At 37.5% G+C, this 23,801-nt stretch overlaps 2 protein-coding genes and 1 long non-coding RNA gene across 10 annotated transcripts in view; 2 read left to right on the top strand and 1 right to left on the bottom strand.

The window, feature by feature from the left end:
* zgc:113263 (uncharacterized) overlaps nt 1–1,424 on the top strand; it is a 20,756-nt gene extending 19,332 nt beyond the window's left edge. For all 4 annotated transcript variants that reach the window (XM_078942193.1, XM_011491078.4, XM_011491079.4 and 1 more), the window contains one exon: nt 652–1,424. In XM_078942193.1, the coding sequence (XP_078798319.1) occupies nt 652–659 (8 nt within the window). In that variant the 3' untranslated portion in view covers nt 660–1,424. The remainder of the gene's footprint in view (nt 1–651) is intronic.
* LOC110017601 (uncharacterized) overlaps nt 1–19,957 on the bottom strand; it is a 21,783-nt gene extending 1,826 nt beyond the window's left edge. Inside the window, exons 1-2 of the long non-coding RNA XR_013653806.1 lie at nt 19,883–19,957; nt 5,326–5,377 (exon numbers count right to left, since the gene is read on the bottom strand). This is a non-coding gene — a long non-coding RNA (uncharacterized LOC110017601). The remainder of the gene's footprint in view (nt 1–5,325; nt 5,378–19,882) is intronic.
* ptpn12 (protein tyrosine phosphatase non-receptor type 12) overlaps nt 10,015–23,801 on the top strand; it is a 40,554-nt gene continuing 26,767 nt past the window's right edge. Inside the window, exons 1-2 of one of the 5 annotated variants that reach the window (XM_078942195.1) lie at nt 10,083–10,605; nt 17,867–17,921. Coding sequence is in view for 2 of the 5 variants with exons in the window: in XM_023952535.2 (XP_023808303.1) it covers nt 10,504–10,605 (102 nt within the window). In the remaining 3 variants the exon portion in view is untranslated. Of the gene's footprint in view, nt 10,606–10,679; nt 10,787–17,866; nt 17,922–23,801 lie in introns of those variants that run through there. The other 4 variants (XM_078942196.1, XM_023952535.2, XM_023952534.2 and 1 more) reach the window with 4 other exon arrangements.

The raw sequence follows: 23,801 nt of genomic DNA on the forward strand, positions 1-23,801 counted from the left end.
ATGTTTTGGGTGAATCTCTGCAAGATTTTGTTTTTTCTTCTCTGTGTGAGGCTGATAAGTGGATCAGATTACTCCCTAGTCTAATCTCTATAGTTTCTGCAGAGCATCTGTAGTTCATTAGAAATGTGTCTTTAAATTGTGGGCAGGCTTGTTCCTGTACCCCCCCCCCCCTTTACTATCTCCATTGCTGAGAGCTCTCTGTTTACATGCTCTCCCGGTAACTTACAGCCCCTCACAACCCAAACGTAACGTTAGCGGTGAAACAAGAATGGCGAGCAACATCAGGGCTATCCAGCCGTACAGTTTAGACCCAGATGCCAGCTCGAACGAGTAAAACAAAGATGTACATGGATCTATTTGTCTGCAAGTGAATGCATCAGAATGGAGCGGAGCAGGGAGCCTGTGGGCTGCGCAGTGCATTTTTGACGTCACAAACAGGCTCTTTTTTTCAACCGGCATTTTTCCGTCTTCTCCTGATTCACAATGATTTGAATAAAGAAAAACTCAGAAATACAGTTTTACAGTTAATTTTCTCTATACATGTCCTCCATTATAAGAAAATTGCCCCAAGAACATGTAGAAAACACCAAAAACATGTTTTTTGCTGGAGTCTGTCTTTAAATCCTCACAAATGTTGTTTTCCTTTTTTAGATTCCTGATTTGAATGGAGCTGAGGAGCTTTATCTTTCCCGTCGGACGCTTCTGTCTAATCCCAAGTCTTCAAATCGTCTACCTTCACTGCAGCTGCAGGCGAACGGGGAACATGCAGAGGATGAAGAGCAAGGACGTCAATGCTGTGATATTTGGTGTTTAACTGTTTGATAGAAAAAAGCCCGCTGCGTAAACTTTTAGATTATTCAGACACAAAGAGCTACTGCGGGCTGAAACCTAGTGTGTGTATGTGTGTGTGCAATGTGTGTCCCTGCACAAGGGCAGTATATGGGATTGATCCTATCAGAGCCATGACACTCGATGCTCAGCATTACGGGGACGAAATATGTGAAAAGCACACACGATGCTGTGCTCCTCGGTGTGCTTTTTTTCTAGCAATTTATGATTTTTTTACTTTATCTTGAAGTGAGTGAAGCACATATAAGTAGGAATACTGTCAAATGCCTCCACCCCTGTAAACACTGCATTATGTTTTTTGGTCTTAATTCATGTCTCACTTTTGAACTCTTATGTCTCTGTGCTTATTTATGTCGTTTAAATCCTGCGTGTTTAAAAAGGTGAATTATTTAAGTTTGTTTTCATTCTGTGTTGTGAGTTAACCTTGTCTAAAACTGTATTTATTTAAATTATCCACATGTGTATGCCATATTTTACACCTTTTTGCATTAATTGTGTTACACTTCAGATATTACGAAGTGCAGCTGTGCGAAGGTCAAGTTTTTATCACATTCATTAAATGAAACAAGAAACAAGTGGTTGTGGATTTATTCTGGATTATCATTTTGTTTTTGCAAAGGACCCTTAACTATTTAGAGACTTTTAAAGACCCACTTCAATGAAATTTGTGTTTTTGGTGTTTTTAACATGTTCTTGTGGCATTTTTCTGATAATGGAGGGCATATTTGAAGAAAATCCACCTCAATTTTGCATTTCTGAGTATTTCTTTATTCAAATTATTGTGAATCAGACGAAAGAATGTTGTCAGAGAGAGAGCTTATTTGTGACGTAGAAAATACGGTGGGTGGGCCACAAGCTCCCTGCTCCGAGCTATCAACAATGGGAAAGGGGGCGGGGTTGCCCCACACTAACGATACCACCCACAACTCAGAGGTGAATTTCTAATGAACTACTGCCACTCTGCAGAAACTATGTCCTAGAAAACAACAGGTTTTTTGATTTTGTCTTAAAATAGCATAATCATAATAAAAAGACCACTGGAAATGCTTATAAATTAGGTCAAAAGATGATCAGAGTGGGACTAAGTAAAACTATTTCCTTCTAATTTGTTGCTTGGAGTAAAACTGTTTAGGAAAAAATAAAAATGATATTCATATTTAATACATTTCAATTGAAACATGTTGGATTTGGTTAAAACAGTAAAAGCATCCATGTGGGGAAAACCTAAGTAGAACTTAAAAAAACTTGAGTAATCCAAGTATTCCACTTCCAAATATTCCAGAAATGCAATACAAACCTGCAACCTTTGAACGGAATACAACTGTGAAGACATTTTTTTAAGATACACTTAAAGTAGACGGTGCTCATGAGTTTCTTACATTTCAAAAATTTTGTGAAGAAAAAATGTGCTGATGCATCAAGTCACCGCAGATGTCCACCATCACTAAACATGAGAGACTTCTGGTCTCACTTTAACTCTTTGACTTTGTAGTATCTAAGGATTTAAGACACTGACATTGTAGGTGTTTGCCATTTTTGGAGTTTAATTTTACAGCTCATGAAGAACTTTATCAGATTTAAATGATAAACATCACATTTAGTGTTTCCACAATGAGTGGATAGTACATATACATCTGCATGACCGTGTGGGCGGTAACCACGCTGAAGCAGGTATATATAGGTAGATGAGTTCACACACACACACACACACACAGAACTAAAAAGTTAAGGACAGTAATTATACGTCTAAATCTGACAGAGCGTCCAACCACCAGTGTATGGTTGCCTGCCTGTCTGGATCTATTTATGTTATGGAGGACAGAAATATGTAGATGTGTATCTTTTTTAAGGACAAAAGGACAACTCTCCACACATATCCAATGTTAGTTTAAGCATTTTCCCGCTCGCTGGTTGTCAGTTGAGGTGTTGGGTAACGAATATTCCAGTTCATGCGTGTTTGCCAGCATTAGAGATCGGCAGACATGTCATCTGCGGAGGGAAGGGCCCCACCGAGGGTGTTGCTCCAGTCGAGAACAAACTCTCACAGACATACAGTGGAGTGTTGAGCAGTGCCACATCACCAACCACAACACTTCACTTCACTTTCCACACACACACACACACACACACATATATCTGACACTCACATCTTCTGCTTTCTAGCTTAACTGCAGCCATTTATTTTCCTGAAGCAACTTTTCCGGACTTCTGTTTGTATTTGGGTCAGATTTTTCACTCTCAGTTTTGGCTCAGAGGTTTGGTTAGTATTCCAATTCATCTGACACTTACAGATAAGTGGCAGGTAGAGGAAAACAATTCCAAACAGGACAGAATTTGTCTCCTAACTTTTTCATTATACCCACAATTCCATTTAAGGGCTAGCCCAAAAAAATGTTTTTCTCATACTAAAGAAATTGTAAAAAATTAGGTGATGAAACATTTTTGATTATATTTTTCTAACATTTAAACAGCTGACCTTTAAAGTTGTCTGACATTGCAAAATTGACACAACTTATTTGTCTTTAGACTGAGACCTTTCTCTTCTTTAGGAAATCAGTTGAGTTTTTATTTTTACTTTTATTAAACTCATCTTTGCAACACTGCTGGCAGCTGGATGGCTCAGTTGGCTGCATGTAGGATTGGCGCATGGGAGATTCCAAATATCATAAGGAAAAAAATATCTGGGATCAGTCCTCCACACACAGTTTGAAAACTAATCAATGAACAAAACTGATGTGAAAGATACATTTGCAAATAATTTAAACAAATAACTTACAAAGGATGTCAGCGTTAAAGGACAAAACAGCTGTAATTTAAAAGAAAACAAAATCATAAAACAAAATAACAATAGATTACTACTTGTTTAAGTTCACTTTGGTGTTTAAATGCATTCCCTGGGACTCAGAAGTATACCTTAACTGGTATTTTTCATGCAGCACCACAGATTGTTGTCCAAAGACTGTGAAAGGCACATTTGTGTGGTCACTGGACTGAGTTTCTTAAGCTCATTTCAGTGTCTTCCTGTTTTTCTCCTGTGATGTATTAACAGATTCAGATAAAAGATGGACATTTATGGTTTGAAAGTGGTGAAATTCACTTTTTGAATCTTTGGTTTATATTCTGCATGATTGCACAATGATCCACTTTAAGAAAACAACTGATCATGCTTTTAAACCATCATTGCCTTGTATTCTGGGACTTCAATATCCTTGGAGACCGTCTTTTCATGGTTTCAGTTGAATGAAATCTACACATGCCAAGGATTTTCCCCGTTTTTTTATACTCTAAACAATTTGGTTCACCCTTTGCATAACTCATTTAGTAATATTAAAATATAAAATCCCTTTTCTATGAATAAGCAATGATATTAATCAAAAACTAAAAGTACAGATGGTCTGTGTTTTATAGATTTCCATTGTGAGCAGATCAACTGTCCTTTTTGTGGAGTGAAAAGAAACATTTGACCAGAATTTACCTTTATTTTTGCTCAGTACCTACTTTACTAAAGTGGGTTTTAACTAATGTGGGAATGGTAAATAAGACAGAAAAGCATTCTTTCTCAAAATGATGCTTTAAAAAGTTTCAAGATCTTTTAAACGTGAGACTTGAATAATCTGCATGTCTAATCAAAAAAGTGGCACCCATAATGGTTTTGCAAATTGAGAGCAAATACTTCTGAAACTCTTTTCAAAATATGACTCTGAGTGCCCCCTCCCCCACCACCATCCCATCCTTTGCCTTCAACTTGTCCTTGTCCCTCATAAGGCCTCTGCAGCTCTCAGAGAGCTGGCAAGCTGTGGTTGTATGAAGCATCCAAGTCCTCAATGAGATACCCAGCATTTATTTTTAAAGACATTCTCAAAAGGAAACAGCTGGTGAAGAAACAATACCTTTCATTACTTAAATTTTTTTTTAAGAAAAATAATTAATTTAGCTGTAATGTGTTCTCTATGTTCTGCTCTTTCAGTGTGTCTTGCTTTTCATTTTTAAAAGGTTTTGTTGTTCCATGAAGCATTTTGTGTACCTCTCTGTAGAACAACAACTTTATAAATGAAGTTTAAAAAGTATTTTTTCATCCTGTTTGTCGCAGATTGAGACACTATTGCCCATATGTCCTCCTAAACCAGTTAAACTTTTTTTTGATGGCCTGGAGTAAAGAGATCATTTTTGAAACAAATTCTGAAAAGGCGCCTGGTACGATTGGGTAACATTAGTCATTCTTTTATCCAGAGGGCACACATTTTCACCCTCCTGCATTACTACAACAGCCATACTGTGTGTGTTTGTGCAGAACTACAATTCCCGCTCAGCTCGGCTCTCAGTCGTGCGTCGTCATGCTCTTCTTTCTCTGCTCATTTGAAGGACAGAGCAGTGAAAAATGGGAACAGACAGGTCACGGTACAGCAGTGAGTCCAAAAGCACAGCTATGGTGTGTAGGGAAATTTGAGTGTGTGTGTTTGCAGGGAACCTCCCTACCTTGGGGTTGTGCATGGGCTTGTTACTGCAACATTCCTCCACTCAGCTGCTTCTGAACGGCACATTCCAGAGAAAGAGAGGGAGAAAGAAAATAAGACAGGGCGGAAATCGACAAAGATCTAATTGAAAGAAATATAAAATAAATATAAAATAAATGAACAACAACAAAAAAACTAACAAACAATTACGGTGAAAGGAGGGCCAGAGGTGTAAAAGAAGTAGAAATTTGTTATAGAAGAAGAGGGTAAAAAAACAGGAGACTCTGGTGATCAGCCTGGATGCCGAGAAGGCCTTTGACTCGGTGAGGTGGACCTTTTTATATAAAGTACTCGGCAAATTTGGCTTTTGCAAATCAATCATTGAGACAATTTCAGGGTTATATAACAAACCAACAGCCAGGATTAAAATCAATGGAGACCTCACTGAGACGATAACCTTAGAAAGAGGAACTCGGCAGGGATGTAACATGTCTGCCCTTTTATTTGCATTATACATTGAACCTCTTGGGCAGTGGATCAGGCAAAGAGCAGACATTAAAGGAGTAAAAGTTTCAGGAAAGGAACAAAAGCTTTCCTTATTCGCAGATGATCTACTATTAACTATATCTCAACCTACAAAAACTCTACCAATAATTATGGACTCCCTTAAAGATTTTGGCACTCTGTCAGGATATAAAATTAATGTAAACAAGACACAGGTTTTAACTTTAAACTACAGCCCTCCTCAAAATGTTAAAGACAAGTACAAATGGGAATGGCAGGCAGACTCAATTAAATATTTAGGCATTGCTTTGCACAAAGATTTTACAAAGATGTTTGAAGTGAACTATGGACCACTTAACACTAAACTACAGTCAGATCTACAAAGGTGGAATGCAATACCATTTTTAGACCTTCACTCACGGATTGACTCAATAAGAATGAATATATTACCACGAATGTTATATTTATTTCAATGTTTACCATTTCCCATACCCCAAAAGCAGTTTGTAGAATGGGATAAAATGTTATCAAGATACATATGGAGAGGGAAAAAACCCAGAATTAAATATAAAACCTTACAATTAAAAACAGATCAGGGTGGCAGAAATCTTCCTTGTCTACAAGACTATTTCTGTGCTGCCCAGCTGAGGCCTCTTATCTGCATGTGTTCTCCAGTTTACACTGCAGGATGGAAAGATCTAGAGCGCAAAACCTTTGAAAAAATGCCATTAAAAGCTTTATTAGCAGATATCAAGTTACAGGGGGAACTTCCTTTACAAGATGACCCCTTACTGAATATGATGATTAAAACCTGGAATGACACAGTTAAAAAATGCAACTTGATGGAAGACTCAAACATTCTCAGGTGGTGTGCGTGCGACTCAGAGTTCACCCCCAACAAATATGATGGTAGATTTAAGTTATGGATTGCCAAAGGACTAACTGATTTCAACTCATTTGTTCATAAGGGAGCATTTCAAACATTTGATACCCTAAAAAAAAAACACGGGTTAATTTCTGACGATTTCTTCAGATATCTACAGGTCCGGCACTATTTCAATCAAAAAATTAAAATATCCACAGATGACCCAAGGTTTCTTAAAACTTTTAAAACGTTAATAAAAGCAATATGCCCTACGAAAATAATTTCAAAGCTATACATAGTATCTTGTCGCACAAGGGGGAGAACACGTACTATGTAAAGGAAAGATGGGAGCGAGAAGGACGGCTCACTATCACAGAGGAGGATTGGGAACAAATATGTCGGAAACAATAGGTCACAACAGGATCAAACATTTGGCGTGAATTCTGTTGGAAGAGCATAATGAGGTTTTTTACTACACCCTCTCAAAAAAAATACCTAGGAAGTAGTAAATGTTGGAAGTGTGGTAACAATGGAGCCAATCACTTCCATATATTTTGGGACTGTGTGGTTATCAGGAAGTATTGGTCTGACATACATGAACATCTGCAGAATGTGTTTTCCCCTTGTCTTTTGAAAGTCTGTTTTTGAGTAAAATTGATGGCCTAGACAACAAAAATAAGAAGCTGCTCTACATTCTGCTGGCAGCCAGTAAGAAAGCAATAACCAGAAAATGGCTTAAACCTGAACAGCCAACGACAGAAGACTGGATTGATGTTGTACAAAGAATTTATATAATGGAAAGAATCTCACACTCTTTACAAATACGGCTGGATGTTTTTTACGCTAATTGGTCTATATGGACAGAATATGTTAAGCCTGTAAGATCAGATTTCATCTGAAATCATGTCATATCATTTATGTTTTGAAACTCCTTGCTTCCTCACATCTTCCTTTTTTATTTATTATTATTTTGTTTTTTTGTTTTTCAATTAAAAAACTGAGAAAGCATGAACATTGTAACACGTCAAAACAATGTACAATTTATCCTGTGCTTTTTCAATAAAAAATAAATTTGAAAAAAAGAAGAAGAGGGTAAATATAATTTCATTTGTAAAAAATGGCAGTGAAATTTTGGCCCTCCCTTCCCTACAAAGAGGTCAGAGGTCAGGGTCAGAAGGAGTGCAGGGTAACTAGAACCAGTGCTGAGAAGAGGAAATGACAGAGAGATGGATGTTAGGTTTACTTAAAATAATATTCTGCGTACAGTTTCTAGATTGGTTACAAGTGCACATGTAGAGTGGATGGGAAAACATTGGTATGGGGTCATTTAACGGTTAGAAGGAGCAGTTTTCCCCATCAAAGTCCTGGAGAACTCACAGATTATGCAATATATCTTACTACCTGTTTTATAACTGTGATCTGATAAATTAGAGGATTTGGGCTCAAACACAGACATTTTTACTTAACCCTTGTGCTATCCTAGGATCATGTAAGCCATGGAAACCAGTGAAGATCACGAATCATTGAAGAAAAAAGTTCAGCGCACTGTCTTGCGGGGTCTAGATGACCCAACTCCCAATGTTAAAGTGCCTAGGATAGCACAAGGGTTACATATTGTGTTTTAACCGTTGTGCTATCTTAGATGACCGCACCCTTACATTTACGTGTTCTTCCTACCATGACAAAGGTGGATAAAGGTGGAAAGATTTCATGTAATCCATGGACACCAGTGAAGATCACAAATCATTGAAGAAAAAAGGTTCAGCGCACTGTCTAGTGGGTCTAGATGACCCAACTCCCAATGCTAAAGTGCCTAGGATACCACAAGGGTTACATAAAGTTTCTGTTTGGCAAACTGTTTGTTTTCATATGTAATAATGAATAACTTGAATAGTACTCAGCTTAAAGAGAAAATAAAGATTTGTAAAAAAAAAGAATAACATGTTTCATGCCACAACTCCTTTCAATGATATGCATTCAAATGTGCAAAACATATGTTATATTTTTATTTTACTAGAATTATAGAATAACACTTATTGTAAGCGTTTCTGGAAAAGTATGCATATTTCTTTGTCTGCCTTATACACTCATTTGCCACAACTTAATGGGCCATTCTACCCTGAAGCAAAGTATGTTCTTTGTTAGATGAATGGGGGATTCAACTTTTACAGAATAGGTTCTCAGTTCATAAAATGATAAAGTCATGTGTTTCGCATGGGAGATCATTTTAATATGATCCAACGTTTTCCCCCTAAAAAGTAAAGGGTAGATTTTCAACTGAAATTCAAATTTACTGTGTTTTTCTTTCAAAAGGGAACAGTTTTTTGTAGTGAATCAGTTTGCTTTCATACTAACAGTATACAAATTAACATATCTAATATATTTTTGTCTTGGATTTAATTTGTACAAAAAATGAAATCAAACCCATTCAAAAACAGTTGAATAGATTGACTTTTGACAGTTTACACACATGATAAGAATAGAGCAAAATAAAAAGAAGCATGGAAAAAGACTAGAGATGGAAAAAAATAATATGGTTTAAAGGCAAGAGCAAAAACAAGCAGCTTTTGTAATTTAAAATGCTCGTGGCTCTGGGACAATGTCCTTCTCTTTTACTCAACCCTCGTCTTTTTGGTAGAACTAGAGGAAACAAAGCAAGTCAATTCTCCTTCTTCATTTGTGTGACTGGCAAAGGAGAATTCATCAGGAGTGAGTATCTTTTCATATCCTGTCCTCTGACTCTTTCCATAAAGTGATCAGTTCTTTTTTTTAGGCATAGGCTATCACAGACTAAATCAAAATTTGAGTGTCCCAATGGTAAAAAGAAAATATGTGCTTAAATACAGAATGCTTTGATAGTATATTATATTATTATTATTATCCTGCTGTTTTTTTCAAGTAAAGTTAGAACAATGTTTTTTTTTTAACGTTTTTTTGTTGTATTTTCTTTTAAATCAGAGAGGGATCTTGTTGATGTGAAACATCGTCTGTTTCCATTTTCGGCAGCCTCTAATCCAGATTATTGTTTGGATCCGTCATTCTGACTGTTTTTCTTCTTTACTCTGGTCCTCAATATTATCCTCATCACTTATTACTTCTTGAAAAACTGATCATCGCTATAAATTGTGTGTTTTTTTATTTTTCTATCCATTTCGTTTGAACATCTGATCCATGATATTCTCACGATGACTCTGCTATGGGAATTAAAATGACCGACACATGGGATGTCCAATCACAGCTGGGTATTTGGTGTGACTACACCCAGTTTAACCAATGACATTCCAGTTCTAAATTACCTTGTGACCAATCGGATCCCTCCTTTTTCGTGAAAGGGGAGGGTCTACATCTTGTTGGCTTTGCCCAGTCCGGATGTTCCCCAGTAGCGGACTAACGAGCAGCACTGTGTGAATGTGGCAATCGAGGTAGGCAGGGAGGGGTAGATTTTATGACCACACCGGTCAATTGCCCCCCCTTGCCCTCTCTCCAATATATATATACATATTTTTTTCATGTCTTAACATAGTGTTTTCTTTTTTAAATCACGCCACGGCGGTGTTTGGACAGCAGGAAAGCCGGCGACGGCTTTATTTTTGGGACTAACGGCTGTCGTAAAAACAGTCAAGAAGAAAGAAGGAAAGGAGGAAACAACATGGGGCGATAATACGAAAATGTGTTGACCGACGATGACTCCGTGGGAAGACCCGTGAAGCTTATTTATTTTTATTTATTCCCCCTTTCCCCCCTCATTTGTTCTCTTTACATACAAAAAAAACATATCTACCCCCCTTGCTAGTTTGGGGATTTTTGAAAACGCTACAAGAGGATTGAAGGATGGAGCAAGCCGGCATCCTGAGAAAGTTTATCCAAGGGGTGAAGGCCATGAGTGAAGGGGACAAGGAGAGGGGAGAGGACAACTTTGGTAGTGACTTTATGGTGAGTAAATCTGCTGGACTCTAACCTATCCTTCTCTCTCCCTCTCTTTGTTTTTTTTTAATCTAATTGGAAGTCGTCCCCATGTTTATACTTAGTCTCCACCTTTTCCCCCTTTTCGCCGACTCTCCCTCCATACCATCACCCTTCCCGTTTCTTGGTTCCTGCATCCCCCCAGGAGGAGGTGAGGTAGGGGCGGCCACACTGCCTGCCCTCTTCCTTTTCCTCTCATTTCCAGGCTTTATATGGCGGCCTAGCATTGTGTCCCGACGCACAGACACACCGCCGACTTCTGTTCTTTAAGAATTGGAATAGGGGGAATTAGCTCAACGCGTCGGTTCAAAGCCCCCTTGCTTGTGTTTTGGTGGCGCTAAGGCGGCTTATTGTGGGCTGGAGCAGATAGTCGCTTCCTCCGCTGTTAATCATGCCTGATTGTTGGCAGACAGTGCACTAGTGCTTCATTGTCCTCTCTTGTACGTTATAGATGTGGTCCACAACTATAACCATTGAATGCAGTGACAAGAAATTGCTACTAGCATATCAGCTATGCATTTTTTAGGGTCACAGTTTGCTATAAAAAATAGAAAAGTCTAAATATTACAACTTAAAAATGTCATCAGAAATACTTAAAGCAGCATTAAAGATCATTATAAAACAAAATGACTCTGTAAACTTACAAAATGTATTGACCTGCTTGGTTTTTTGCTTATATCTATTTAACATACTTGAAAATATTATAAATGAAGGTTTGTTTACCAAATTAGAAAGCTGGTTGGAGTTTAGCTTTTTGATGGCTGCAAATCGGTAGTTCAAAGAATGTTCTTGGTATATAAAAGAAAAAAAAGAAAAAAAAGAGGGATGTCGAAATTTTGGAATCTAAATGAAGCTTCTTCCACTCCCTGACTTGTGAAATGACTTTCTGTAATAACATTTAGCATGAGGTGGACCTTTTAGGGCAAAGTTTAGGCTAAAATAAGTCGAGAAACTCTTCTATGACCAATTATTTCAATATATCCGTCATTGCATTGTTCCAACTATAGATAGAAGATGCTGTTACTCTTTTACGTTTTGTTTAAATATTGAGTTTGTTGTCTCCAAGAAAGAGGTTAATCAGCATCAGCTAACTTTTGCCCCCTCTGTCTACACTTGCAGAAACGCACACACACACGCACACACCTTACTTCCATGCTTCATGCAAGCAGCTTGCTGTAGCTTGCAACATTCTTTCTTGGCCTATTACAAAACATTTTGTCCTGGCTTTAAAAGTGGAGCTTTGTCAACAAATCTCACACTTTGAATCACTGCTTTAAGGAAGACAGAACCATAATTAAATAAATAAAAAATTAAAAAATATAAAAATGCTATCTTAGTCTTGTTTTGTTGCTGTTGCGTTCATTAGTTGGTCTGTGCTTTGAGGATTCTGTAAACAAGGGGCTGATAGGTGTTGCGCAAAGCAGACTGAACTGTCTGTGCAAGACATTCAGGAAGTTATGGAAGAAAGTGTTTTAAAAAAAAAGAGCTATAATTTGATTATGTTTTTAATTTTGTTCTTCCACCTTGCAGAGACTTTTAGTGTATTTTGGTTGTAAAATATGTACAGTAATAAACTTCTACTGTGACACACATTTCATGCTTATCCTCATGCTGCCTCACAACTTCCATATTGTTACTGCCTGTTTCACTGCTTTGGAAGCTAACACATGAAGCATGTGAGGATCCATTCTTTACCAATTGGTGAAGCCTAAACGTTTTCATGTATATAGGGTGGGCTTTTCTGAACAGTGCCTCACCAGAGCGCCCTGACATAACTGTACTCTAACCGCCTATTGTTGTTTATATATAGAACGTGTTATATAGACATAATTGCAGGTTGCGTTAGGGCAAAGAGTCAAGATTATACACTTTGTTCAGCAGCCGTTTTAAGCAATTTGATGGAGCAGAATTGCTTTAGATGTTTTTTTATAATCCAGTGTTGAAATCTAAGAAGTGTCCTGTGGAGTTAAGTTATTGTCTTGTCAAGTCTGTTCCTATATGCGACCGTATAACCCATTTAATTGCTGGAGTTGTCTTTTTGCAGGGAGGTTTCTATTTCTGTGGTGTTCGGAAAGAAATAAATTACATAGAAAATACCTAAGGGTGAGGACAGAGGAAACAGGATTTTTTTTTTTTTTAATTGTTAAATTTTAGATCATTGTTATACTTTTAGTGAATTTCTTCTATTTTGTATTAGAGATAAGAAGAAAACTCCAAAAAACAAATTTAGTCTGTGAATTCACCCACAAAATTAAGGTTGAAGTTAACATAATTCAAGTTTTAATTCCATGGAAACATTTTTAAACCAACTTTAAAATGTTGTGGTTTATTTCAGAAACTTTTAATTGTGTAAAAAGCAGTTTGTGTATCGGTAAGTCTCTCCCATGACACAGCTCCCGCAAAATTGCTACATCTGGATGGATGCTGCTTCTGCAAAACCAAACCTTGAAAATCATACTTGTTTCACAAGAGAGCTTATCAGCTGGTCCAGTCAAGCTGCAACTTTTCCACCCAGCTATTAGTGCATGTGTTAATAAACATGGACAGTTTTGCACTGATGGCACGTTCATGGATACACGTTGAGACAAAGATGTTGGTTATTGTTTCTTGATGGAGGAAAAAGGGCAAAAATAGAGCTGATAAAGCTATATTAGTCACCAGGTGACAGTAAAGTAGATTAAGACGTCATGGTATAAACAAAAATTAAAAAGAAAAATTTACTTCAAAGCCAAATATAAAAAATATAAGCAAATAAAAAATATACATTCATACATTTTAATTTAGGGAAAACAAATTAATAAAAACTCCAAAGCCATTTAATGTTTTTAGATGTTTAAAAGAAGCAAATGTTGTATGTGCCACAAAAGACCAAATTCTCTGCATTTGTAACTGAACGTTTCTAGGTCTGTGATCTGTGTTGGTTGTTTTCAAGCAAGTTAAATTTTACTGATTGTTGTAATTGAAGGCTCCATGTTATTTTGTTAAGTTGGTCAATTTGTATGCGTTGTATTTGAAAATATATTGAGGTCTTTAGCTGTACCATCAGCAACATTTATGATAAAATAATGTCGTACAAGGATAGTTGCTTGAGACTTAGCAGATTTTAAAGGTCAATGTACTTATGAGGTTTGGCAGCAGATTAAGCTAGAAAAAGTTAAAGAAAATGTTTAGTTGGATTGTTTTGAGACTTTAAATGTTATAATGTGACAGACTCTATGTAAAGAACTGGACCTAGAATTGTGATATCACCCATAGAAAATGGCTTGCTTCTGGTCAATTCTGTTGCCATTATTTTTCACAAAAAGGATGCCACCATTTTGAAGCCAGATGATTTCAGTAAACAGTGAAGGGTCTGAGTTGGTCCGTCCAATGTTTCTGTGGAAGTCCACACCCGTTCCACTTAAGAGGGGGCTTGAGAGAATCTGTCAAACATTTTCATCGTTCCACACAACACCACATACTTCTATTGAAGCATTTGGTTGCTCAGTTTATAACTGGAATAACTTTCACTACAAAATATCACAAAACAATTAGGATTAGCAAGAACATGATAAAAAAGTTAGCAGGGCAAAAATGGCTTTTCTGACAAATAGAATGGCTATTAGCTGTTTATTTCTCAAGACATGTCTATGGGATTCTGGCTCTCGTACCTTCTATTTGGAAGACCAGGGGAGAGGGGCCACTCAGTCCAGTTCTCATATACAGTCAAACCTGTGTTTTTATTACATGCCACAATCATGAAAATGCAGTCATAACCATTTAAATCTTAGTGTAAAAAGGTAGACACAGCTTTGCCTGTTTACAGAGTGCATGCTCCAGTGTGGGTGTTAGAAAAGGGTTGTTTGTTGAAGTCCCTGGACAAGCAAGATCAAACTAGGTTGGTACAGATGCCCCACACCATTACCCCCCTCGAGTGCCATTGAGCAAGGCTCTTTACTCTTGCTGTTTGGTTCCAGGTGAATCTGTGCTTGTACGTGGTGGAATGTGAAACGAAGACTTGCATTCACTTTTAATAGATATTTGTTGTATAAAAAAGTGTAAACGCACAACTCTAATGCTACCTTCACACCGGGCATGTGACAGCCTTGAATGCTTGTTTAGCACATGGTTATCACACCGGACTGCTGCTACCCAATAGAGCTAAGGAATCTTGCACCAGGCTTTAGTCTTTCACAGCTCCATTCCGATATATGAAAGACTTGGAGTCACATAATACACGCCGGGCACAAACCGCAATTATTAATTTCTCCTCCGTGATCAATTTTCAAACGGTTGACACTTCAGTGAGTTGAAAGGGATGCCATCCATACGCCACTACCAAACCAGAGTCCCTGATTAGTCAAAGTTCGACCTAATTTAACTTTCATCATCCATTCAATGGACACCCGTTTTGTACGTAGAACCCGAAAACGGTGTTAGAAATCTGCATAGCGACGCATAAACACGAGAGTATTGAAGGCGGCATCCAAAAACCTGCACATATGCTCATTTACATTGACTTTTCACTGGAAGTGGCCGCTTGAATGGACATTTCGGAGGGCGGTGTGAACCTAGGTTAAGGTTAGTGTGGTTGTGGGGGAATGTTTGTAATTTATAGATCATATAGAACCTTCTCTGAAAATCCCGACACCCTGACTAGAGTCTGTGGATGGGAATAAACTTCTGATTTGTTTCTATATTCCTACACATGTTTTAACCATATTTTTAATAAAAATAAAATCAAATATCCGGACAGCTTGCAGTTATGTATCTATTTTTTAAAGAGTCTGCTCTACTCTTTCCCACCAAAAATGAGGATCCCATTCCGTTTGTCCATCTGTGTTTTTATGAACTTGTTTTTGTGCGTGGTGCACAGTGGGGTACACTGCAGGGCTCAGCTGCTGTTCCTTAAAGTGTGTGGCAACTACTGTAAGCCCGCCTCGTATTACTACAACACGAACTGAGACGTCGGTTAGAAGTATTCTCTGGTGTTATAACCCTTCTTCACCCCCCCTCCACCTCTTTTTTAAGATGTAACACATTTCTTCTCAGCAGTTGTTCATCTTACCAGGATGTATAAAGGAAGCTAACCCACCAACATGACAGAGCAGCTTTAATAATTAAGATAAAAAGTGATACTGTGACTCTGTGTGCAAATCACGAGGGGAGAAATCAAATTACAAGAGTCATCTTGTGGTGATTTGCACACAGTAAATCATCTTCACACAAACAAAGGGGGAATTTAAAGATGAATTAACCTCCATGAAGCTTGTTGTGTACAAGCTTGCTATGTGACAGACACAAATAGTTGCAGTCTTTTGGTACGGGGTATTAATCTGAGTAGAGAAGCATTACATGTACAGGGAATCTAAACCCAAAATGACCCCAGGCCTTTTAGGATTATATGAGGTTTGTCCACATCTGCTTCCTGCTGCAGCTTGGATCCAGAATGGGAAATTACCAGCTTGCTAATGTCAGTTAAAGAATTATTTTTCTCCTGTTACTATAAAATGCGTTCTCTATTATTTTGTGTTGCAGGAGCAATTAATCGTAATTTTTTTTCAGATGAAAATTGCATTTTTTGATTCAAGCGTGACTTGTTTTATAGAAATAAAATGAAGGAAAAAACTAAAGCGAAGTCATGCTTTGATGTAATACTGTTTTTCACTCAAGTCACGTGGTGGTCAGCTGCAGAGCTGACGCTGCTGGGGGTTCAATGTCCGGCTCTACAAGACTTGACCAATTTGGGAAATTTATGATTAAAAAAAGAATAATTTTTATGTTTTTCTTTATATTGGTTTATTAGAAGACACCACTTAGGACCTCATGAATACATGTTTTCCAATTATTTTCTAAAAGTTTATCTGGTTTTGTGAGCTTAATTTTAAGAAAAAATAAATCTAAAAAACAAAACATGTTTACGATTATTCTAGTTAATGCTTTCTGTCTTTTGGGATTTCTGTTATTTCTTTTTAAACCTGCTATTTAATCTAATATTCTGTCTTTTTCGTCTGTTTCCATTTTCCTTTTATTTTCTTGTTTTAGTTTGTCTCTTGGCAGTAAGAAGGAACAATCAGTGAACCATTAGCCTGAGGAAGCAGCATGACTAACTATTCAGTGTTGACTGTCCCAGAAAACAGTATACTGTACCATGCAAAGCTGACAAAACCTAAAGGAAGTGGGCACCCTGAAGTGATGAAGGTTTAACATTGTTGGCTGAAATGCAAATAGGACAGGTGCTTCCTGTGACCAGTCTATGACTGCGCACAAGATTTTTGGTGGTTTAACATTTTCTCACAGACCCTTCATGCTTTTTCTCTTCTTTAAATGCATTTTAATGCCAGTGTGTCTTCCAAAAACAAGAGTGGCGGGTAAACAGGAAACAAAAGTGACAGAAAGGAAACCTGGTGGTTTATAAAAGGAAATCATACTGTCCTTCATGCCAATAAATTAGAGGGTTTTTTCTTTCTTCTATTTTTTGCAAATGTTTATGCCTATTCCTGCTGTCATTGCCCTACTAACCTATATTGTCAGCAGTCATTAAAAATAATTCACCTCACTAGGAGAAGTATTTATGTATGTTTGTATAACGGTTTGGACGATAATAAAAATGACTCTTTGAAAGTTATCTTTGGAAGGATCTTGTGTGTTAATGAGGAGGCGTTATTCTTTAAGTTTGGGCGTATGATTCATGCAAGTGGTCAGGGCGGGACCTGATACTATCAAAGCCCCAGATGAGTTAGACTGAATAACTGATATGGTGTCATTGGAAGAAATGCTTTTTCCCCCTTTCCTTTGGTTCTGAATACAGAGCTGTTTTGTTAAGGGTCTCTGTTGAGGACCTCTCATTTAAAAATGCATTTTGATTTTGAATGAAGCTCAAGTATGTTAATATATAATTAAATAAAAACTAGTTTTGCTTAAAGATGTTGAGCCTTTTAAGGTCATTTAATTGCAAATTATTCCACAGGGCTTTTTTTAATTATAGCAAACATTTTTTAATCATTTTGGTGTATAAATTTGGTGATTTTTATTTTATTTTTTTGGCTTGTTTTACCAAAGGAAGTAAATGGACTGCTTCTCTTGCCCCCTTTAGCCTTCTGTATCCCAGTGTCTACCAATAAAACAACATTTAGCTGGTATCTAGTAAATCATATTAGTTTTCATGCTGTATGTATGCACATTTTGGCCTGGATGTGGCACTTGAATTGGTGAGTGACAGATATATTTGATATTTTTGTCTCATCTGCAGATCAACCAGTAGATTTCCTCTTTGAACCTGATGCAGTTGGCCATGCTGCAGTTTGGTGCGTTTGGTATTTATAAGCTTTGCTGTTTCTGCTCTTTGATTGGCTGTTCCAAAATGTTGGTGGTTAAGTCAGCAAATTAGTTAAACTTGTGAATGTTTGACAAATGATTCTGTTCAGAATAGTAGTTCTATGGTTCTTTTCGATTGTTGTGGAGTCACAAGAGCAGCTTTATGGCTTCATATATTTTTGGATTTAGTTTCTTTAGTATTTTCAGCAACAGGACCAGACAGGAGTATTGGCTTTTATACGCAGATCATGAAAACGGTTGTGGAATATTTTTCTTTTTCACTGTTTTTCTTTTTTCCCCCTCAAGTCTACAATTAATGAAAAACAATCGACCGATGCTTTATCAAAAGTGGGTTGAGTTATTTTCTAAAAATAACCCACGATGAGTAGGGTCTGCGAAGTAGTCATCTTTGTGTTTTACAATTACTGCAAATGTTTTAAGGCTGTAAAACCCCTCACTAGGGACGTTTTATACACTTTTCTCAGAAAGAGATCAACATTTTCACACTTTTCTCTCTTGTGTAACTTCTCAAAATTAAAACTTACTTAGAAAAATATGTACAGTATTATAAAATGAAAACAGAAATCTGCTTTTTATTTACCGGGTACGTAGATTTGGACAGCTGGACCCACTCTGGACTGTATAGGAGACATGGCATGGCGGAGTATGATTGATAAAATAATAAAAAAAAAATTGTTTGCATTATTATATAATTATTATTCGTTATTTTACTTTATTACTTCATTTATTTTATTTCCCAACTAATGACTCATCCGCGATGATCGAGTATAAACTGAGGGAAGTTACTTTAACAAAAAAATAAATAAACAAAATAGAAAAGAAGTAGTCCGCTCGTTCACCGGACCAGCGGACCTAGCGACCGTGTCTCTGAGTAGAGCAGCCGTACTTTGTGTTTTAGGGGAATGGAGGATGCTTTGTTACATGTGTGCTCCGTTGTTCAACAGAAAAAGCACTGACCACACAGATTAAAGTTAAAATGATGAGCGAACAGGCGCTTCATAATAACCGTAACATCAATAAAAGCACGTTTAGAAGATCGTCTAGGATATTACGGAGCTGCCAGATATCTATGTATGTAGCCTCTTAGCGGAACTCATTTCCTCTTCCGGTATCTCAAACACTACTGCGCATGTGCGAAGGTTGAATTCTAATCCGACCATTGATCCGATCAAGATATTTTGCTCTTGTAACCGCGACTTATGATGTCGACTCGCAGCGTGGCGGGGGCGTGGCATCACAATGGTGTTTCTCCATCGTGATGTCAGTCAGCCATCACAATGGACGATGGTATCCCTGTACCCTATAACTGGGTACCGAAAAATGCAGGTGAAGTTTTCCAGATTCCTTGTATTTCTTGCTAGATAATCAAGTGTAAAATATAGATGTGTACAAACTAGCAAACAAGAATGCATGTCAAATCCATTCACAGTTTAGTTTCCTGAAGTTCAGCCTCAGACGGCTCGATCTGGTTGGATCGTAGGAATAGAAATTGATTCATCAATGAAGTTGAATATTTATTACACCCCTATGAATAACCTGACTGTAAATGTGGCTAGAACACTGCAGCTAAAGTGGGAGTTCATAGACCTTTACAGATAAAGTTCAATTATGGCAACATTCTGTAAAGTCATATTAGTCATTTATGAACCTATAGTGTCTGAAGGACAGACTGTCAGTCAATAGATTGAACTTTTAACTTTGTTGGAGCACTCAGCAAACAATGACATGTTTCTGCTTCTCTAATTTTCCACAAGCAGTCAAGTTGACAGCGCACCATTGATCACAGTCTTGTTTTCCTAGAACTAAATATGACTCTTTGTTTGTTTTTTTTATTTTTACTTTTATTGATGATGTTGAACACAAAGACGGAAATGCAAAGAAAAAAAGCAGTGGTGCTTATTGAGTGAAGGAAGCAGAGCAGCAGACTCACCCAGAGCCATTCAGAGCCTTTTAGTCTCTGCGCTGTTACACAGCATCTTTTCCCCACATGCTCGCAGCACCAGAGATGGATTTTTCTGAGAGCATTGTAGGGGTGACCTATTTAAGCTGGTGTGGGTGTATGCGTCTGCATGGAAGGTGACCGCCTCTAAAGCCTAACTGCCACCAGCACTTGGCAACCCCTACTTCCTGGCCACACACTCAAAAACCTTTTTCTCCTCCGCCTCTGCAGGAAGAGCTTATGTTCTGCCAATCAGTTTTTACTGCTGAGTTCAAGAAACCAAATGTGTTTCTGTCTGTGTCTGTGTGTGAATTATTTAGTGTGCCTGAGCTGTAGAGAGATGCTGGCTCGCTCTGTCAGAAGACAGAAAGTAGGTTAGATGCACCAACATCTTTTTTAGCCTCCACACACATGTTCTCCTGTCGCAGGTTTAATCCTTCTCTTGGATTTTTTTGTTGCCATGTGTTTTACTGACATCAAAAAAGAAATGTCGAAGAAATGTTACAATGAACACACATTTTAGTCACACCTGAGGGGGGTGCTTTTTGAGCCTCAAAGAATGTTTGTGTGGGAGCATTTAAAGGGAAACTAAATTATCCCCCTTGCTGATTGAAAATAAAAAATCAAAACAGGGGAATAAACTGAGAATTGAAGGATTGAAGTTTTTTTTAATCTTTGCCTTGAGATCCATTATCTTTTAAAAACTTAATTCATCAAACATTGGGATAACATTATTACGACGAAATGATTTAGACGTTGTGGTATCACCTACTGAATGTCTATTAAAAGTAGGGGTGGTTTAAAAAATAAATCCACATTTCGGATCAATTTTTTTGATTAGCTTTTGTTGTTTGTTAATATTTTCTTGGTTTATATTTTTGTTAAAGAAAGTCCCTCTTTTGGCCCGTATAGATTTGTGAAAACAGTTAGCCATAATTCAAATAGTCTTGGAATTACCGTGTTGTTGTTTTTTTGTAAACAAACTGATATTTTACCAAAGTGTGCTGAATTACTCATCACATTTGTGAACTTGTGATGCTAACCATTTTAATCAGTATGTATGTATGTAGGGCATTAAAACCCAGCCCTACAAAAATATGGGATTTTTCTCACAACTCAAAGGCAATTTCTGCAGAACTGCTGCCGCTGTGCAGAAACGATAGAAAACAAAGATTATTGTTAAAATGGCACAAAAGATGATCAGAGTGGGTCTTTAAGTAAGTTGGATGTGTGAAAAAAATTCACAATGTTGATCTAGAATCAGACAGACTGCAGAAATACTTCTTTGTTCTTTAGTTTTTGCAGACATTTTCAAAAACTTACTCCATTTTTAGCCAAAAAATGAGAATGAATGCATTGTTTATCAACAAGATCTTCTTTGACAAAGTTATTTATTTAATTATTTGAATAATAGTCAACTACAATGTGTCTATGGTATGCATGTTTGTGTCTGAATGTTACTGTAGCAAGATGAGACTTGTCAATGATTATATCTTTTTTTTTTTAATGAACCACCTCTTCTAAAGGCGTGGAGATTGCAGATCAAAGGACAACTAATCAAATTTCACATATATTCTTTTCTTCTGCCATCCTTTTATTCAGAGTTGTCAGTCTCCAGAAACAAACACACTTTTGGTGGAAAACAAACCCAAACTGAATGGAGAAGTAAAACTGAGTCCGTCTGATTTTAATGAGGGGTTTTGACCTTTTTTGCCATCTTTCTCACCAACAATCTCCAGATGTTAGTGAGAAGCGACAGAGCGTGTAAAGAGGGCATGTGAGTGAAGGATGGAGGCGATGAATAAGAGTCCATTAGCTTTGTTAACAAGAACCACTTAAAAGCCTTGACTCTCCTTGTGTTCTTTGTCTCCTTTCTTCTTTTTAAAACCCTTCTTTCTTTAACCCTCATCTGTTTTCTCAACACTTCTCCATCTTGCTTTAACCAAAGTTATTTCTTCTGCTCCACTTAGTTTTTTCTTGTCTTGCATCTTATTTCCCTTTTTACTTAAAGAGGCAACAGAAAAGTACTTAGATTTGGACTTTCATTCCTTTTCTTTTGGATGCAGATCAGTTAAAAAAAACATTTCATGAAGGTTTTTCTGTTTCTGCTGCGTTAAATATGTTATGTGAAAATAAGTGATTACGGTCATTAAACAGTTTAAAATCTGTTTTTGAGCATTGTTTGTACCACTGCACTATTCATTTCTGATGTAATTATAGAAATTGATGCTAAATGATAACATTTACGTCTTACACATATTTGCTTTTTCAGATATTATTTTTTTTCCAGATATATTATTTTCAGTTGGTTGAGGTATTCTGTGTTGGCCCCAGTGATGGGCGACTTAACTAGACCAATCTCTTGCTGACTCATATGGGGACTTTAAAACACTCTTTGACTCATCGCCTTGGACCTGTCAACCATGGGAGACCATTCTAGGGGCAGTACCCTTGAACATCTTAGCTCTTAACCCTTCTGGCTCTCAAACCCCTCCACTATGTTAACGGAGTAATTCACAGAGTTGCAGTTTCAGGTACCTCCTAAACACCTCCTTGTGGAGGTCTTTTGGGTAAGGCCCATCTGGTGGAGTCCCCTGGGTGGGGCCCAGATGTTGTCCTGGGAGCTGGAGGAAGTGGCCAGGAAAAGACAAATCAGTACAATTTTGACTGCTGCCCCCCACAACCTGGCTTCAAATAAGTGATAGAGGATGGATGGATGGATGGATACATACCCCATCTCCCTTCCCTTTCTTCCCTCACTCCCTATTTCAGGTGCAGTTAAATGTGAAGATCACCATGTCTTTGGACAGGGTGTGCTTGTCAATTAAGGATATCAGGGCTCTGCTCTGTTTCTCAGAAGAAGAAAAGATTCATAGACAGATTGACAAGGTCTGCTGTTGGTAGAGGTAATGAAGCACACACTTGCAGAGCTGGTAAAGCTGAATATTGAGCACATAATGGAATAACTTCAGGACACAGCGGATCTGCTGCCTTAGTCAGCCTGAAAGAGAAATGAGAGGACCATATTTAGTTGGTTGCTATGGTTCATTTCACCTGAATAATAGATGATGTAGATTACAGTTCTCCTTGAGAAGAACACATCTTTATGTCCATTGTGTCATAAAGAAAATGCCAGTGTGTCAGTCTACTTAAAAAGAAAAAAGGAACAGCTCTTTGTGGGTGTGTGTGTGTGTTTAAACACATGATTTGTGGGATCAGCACCTATACCACAGAGCGCATAAAAAACACTTAGTCATACACAAGACAGACAGACATGTCTCTGTTCATTAGTGCAAAAGAAAAAATAGGCCCTTTTGTTATCTAAATATGTTTCTGAGAATTTATGGCTAAACAGAGATTAACTTATAATTTTTGTAATGTCCTTTAAGATTCCCCCTTACCATGGTAATACCCTGGTTAAAAAAGTTAAACTCAGAGATAGTTTAGCCTAAAGTCCCACTCTGATAATCTTTTGATCTATTTTAAAAGTCTTCCCAGTGGTCTTTTAATGAAAAGGAATTCAGAAAATCCCCTCTAAGTTGAGTGCGGGACCGTTAATGCATAGTAAGCCTGCCACCCTTCCCATCATCCATTTTTTTACAATCCCTCCTGCTAGCTTCCAGCCCCTCTAAACCCCAACCTAATATTAGCAGTTCAAAAAAAATGGCAAACAATATTGGAGTTATTCAGCTGTACACTTTTGAGCCAGTGCCAGCTTGAGTAAGGAAAAGGAAGACGCGAGTGGGTCTAGTCGTCTGCAAGTGGATGCACTAGAATGGAGTGGAGAAGGAAGCTTCGTGGCTTTCAAATAAGCCCTTTTTCAAATGGCACATGCTCCTGATTCACAGCAATTTAAATAAAAAAAAAAACCCAGATATCCAGTTTTGTGCTTAATTTCCTACATGCATGC

Source organism: Oryzias latipes, chromosome 23, assembly GCF_053564925.1.
Source record: "Oryzias latipes strain Hd-rR chromosome 23, Olatipes_Hd-rR_3.1".
NCBI lineage: Eukaryota > Metazoa > Chordata > Actinopteri > Beloniformes > Adrianichthyidae > Oryzias > Oryzias latipes.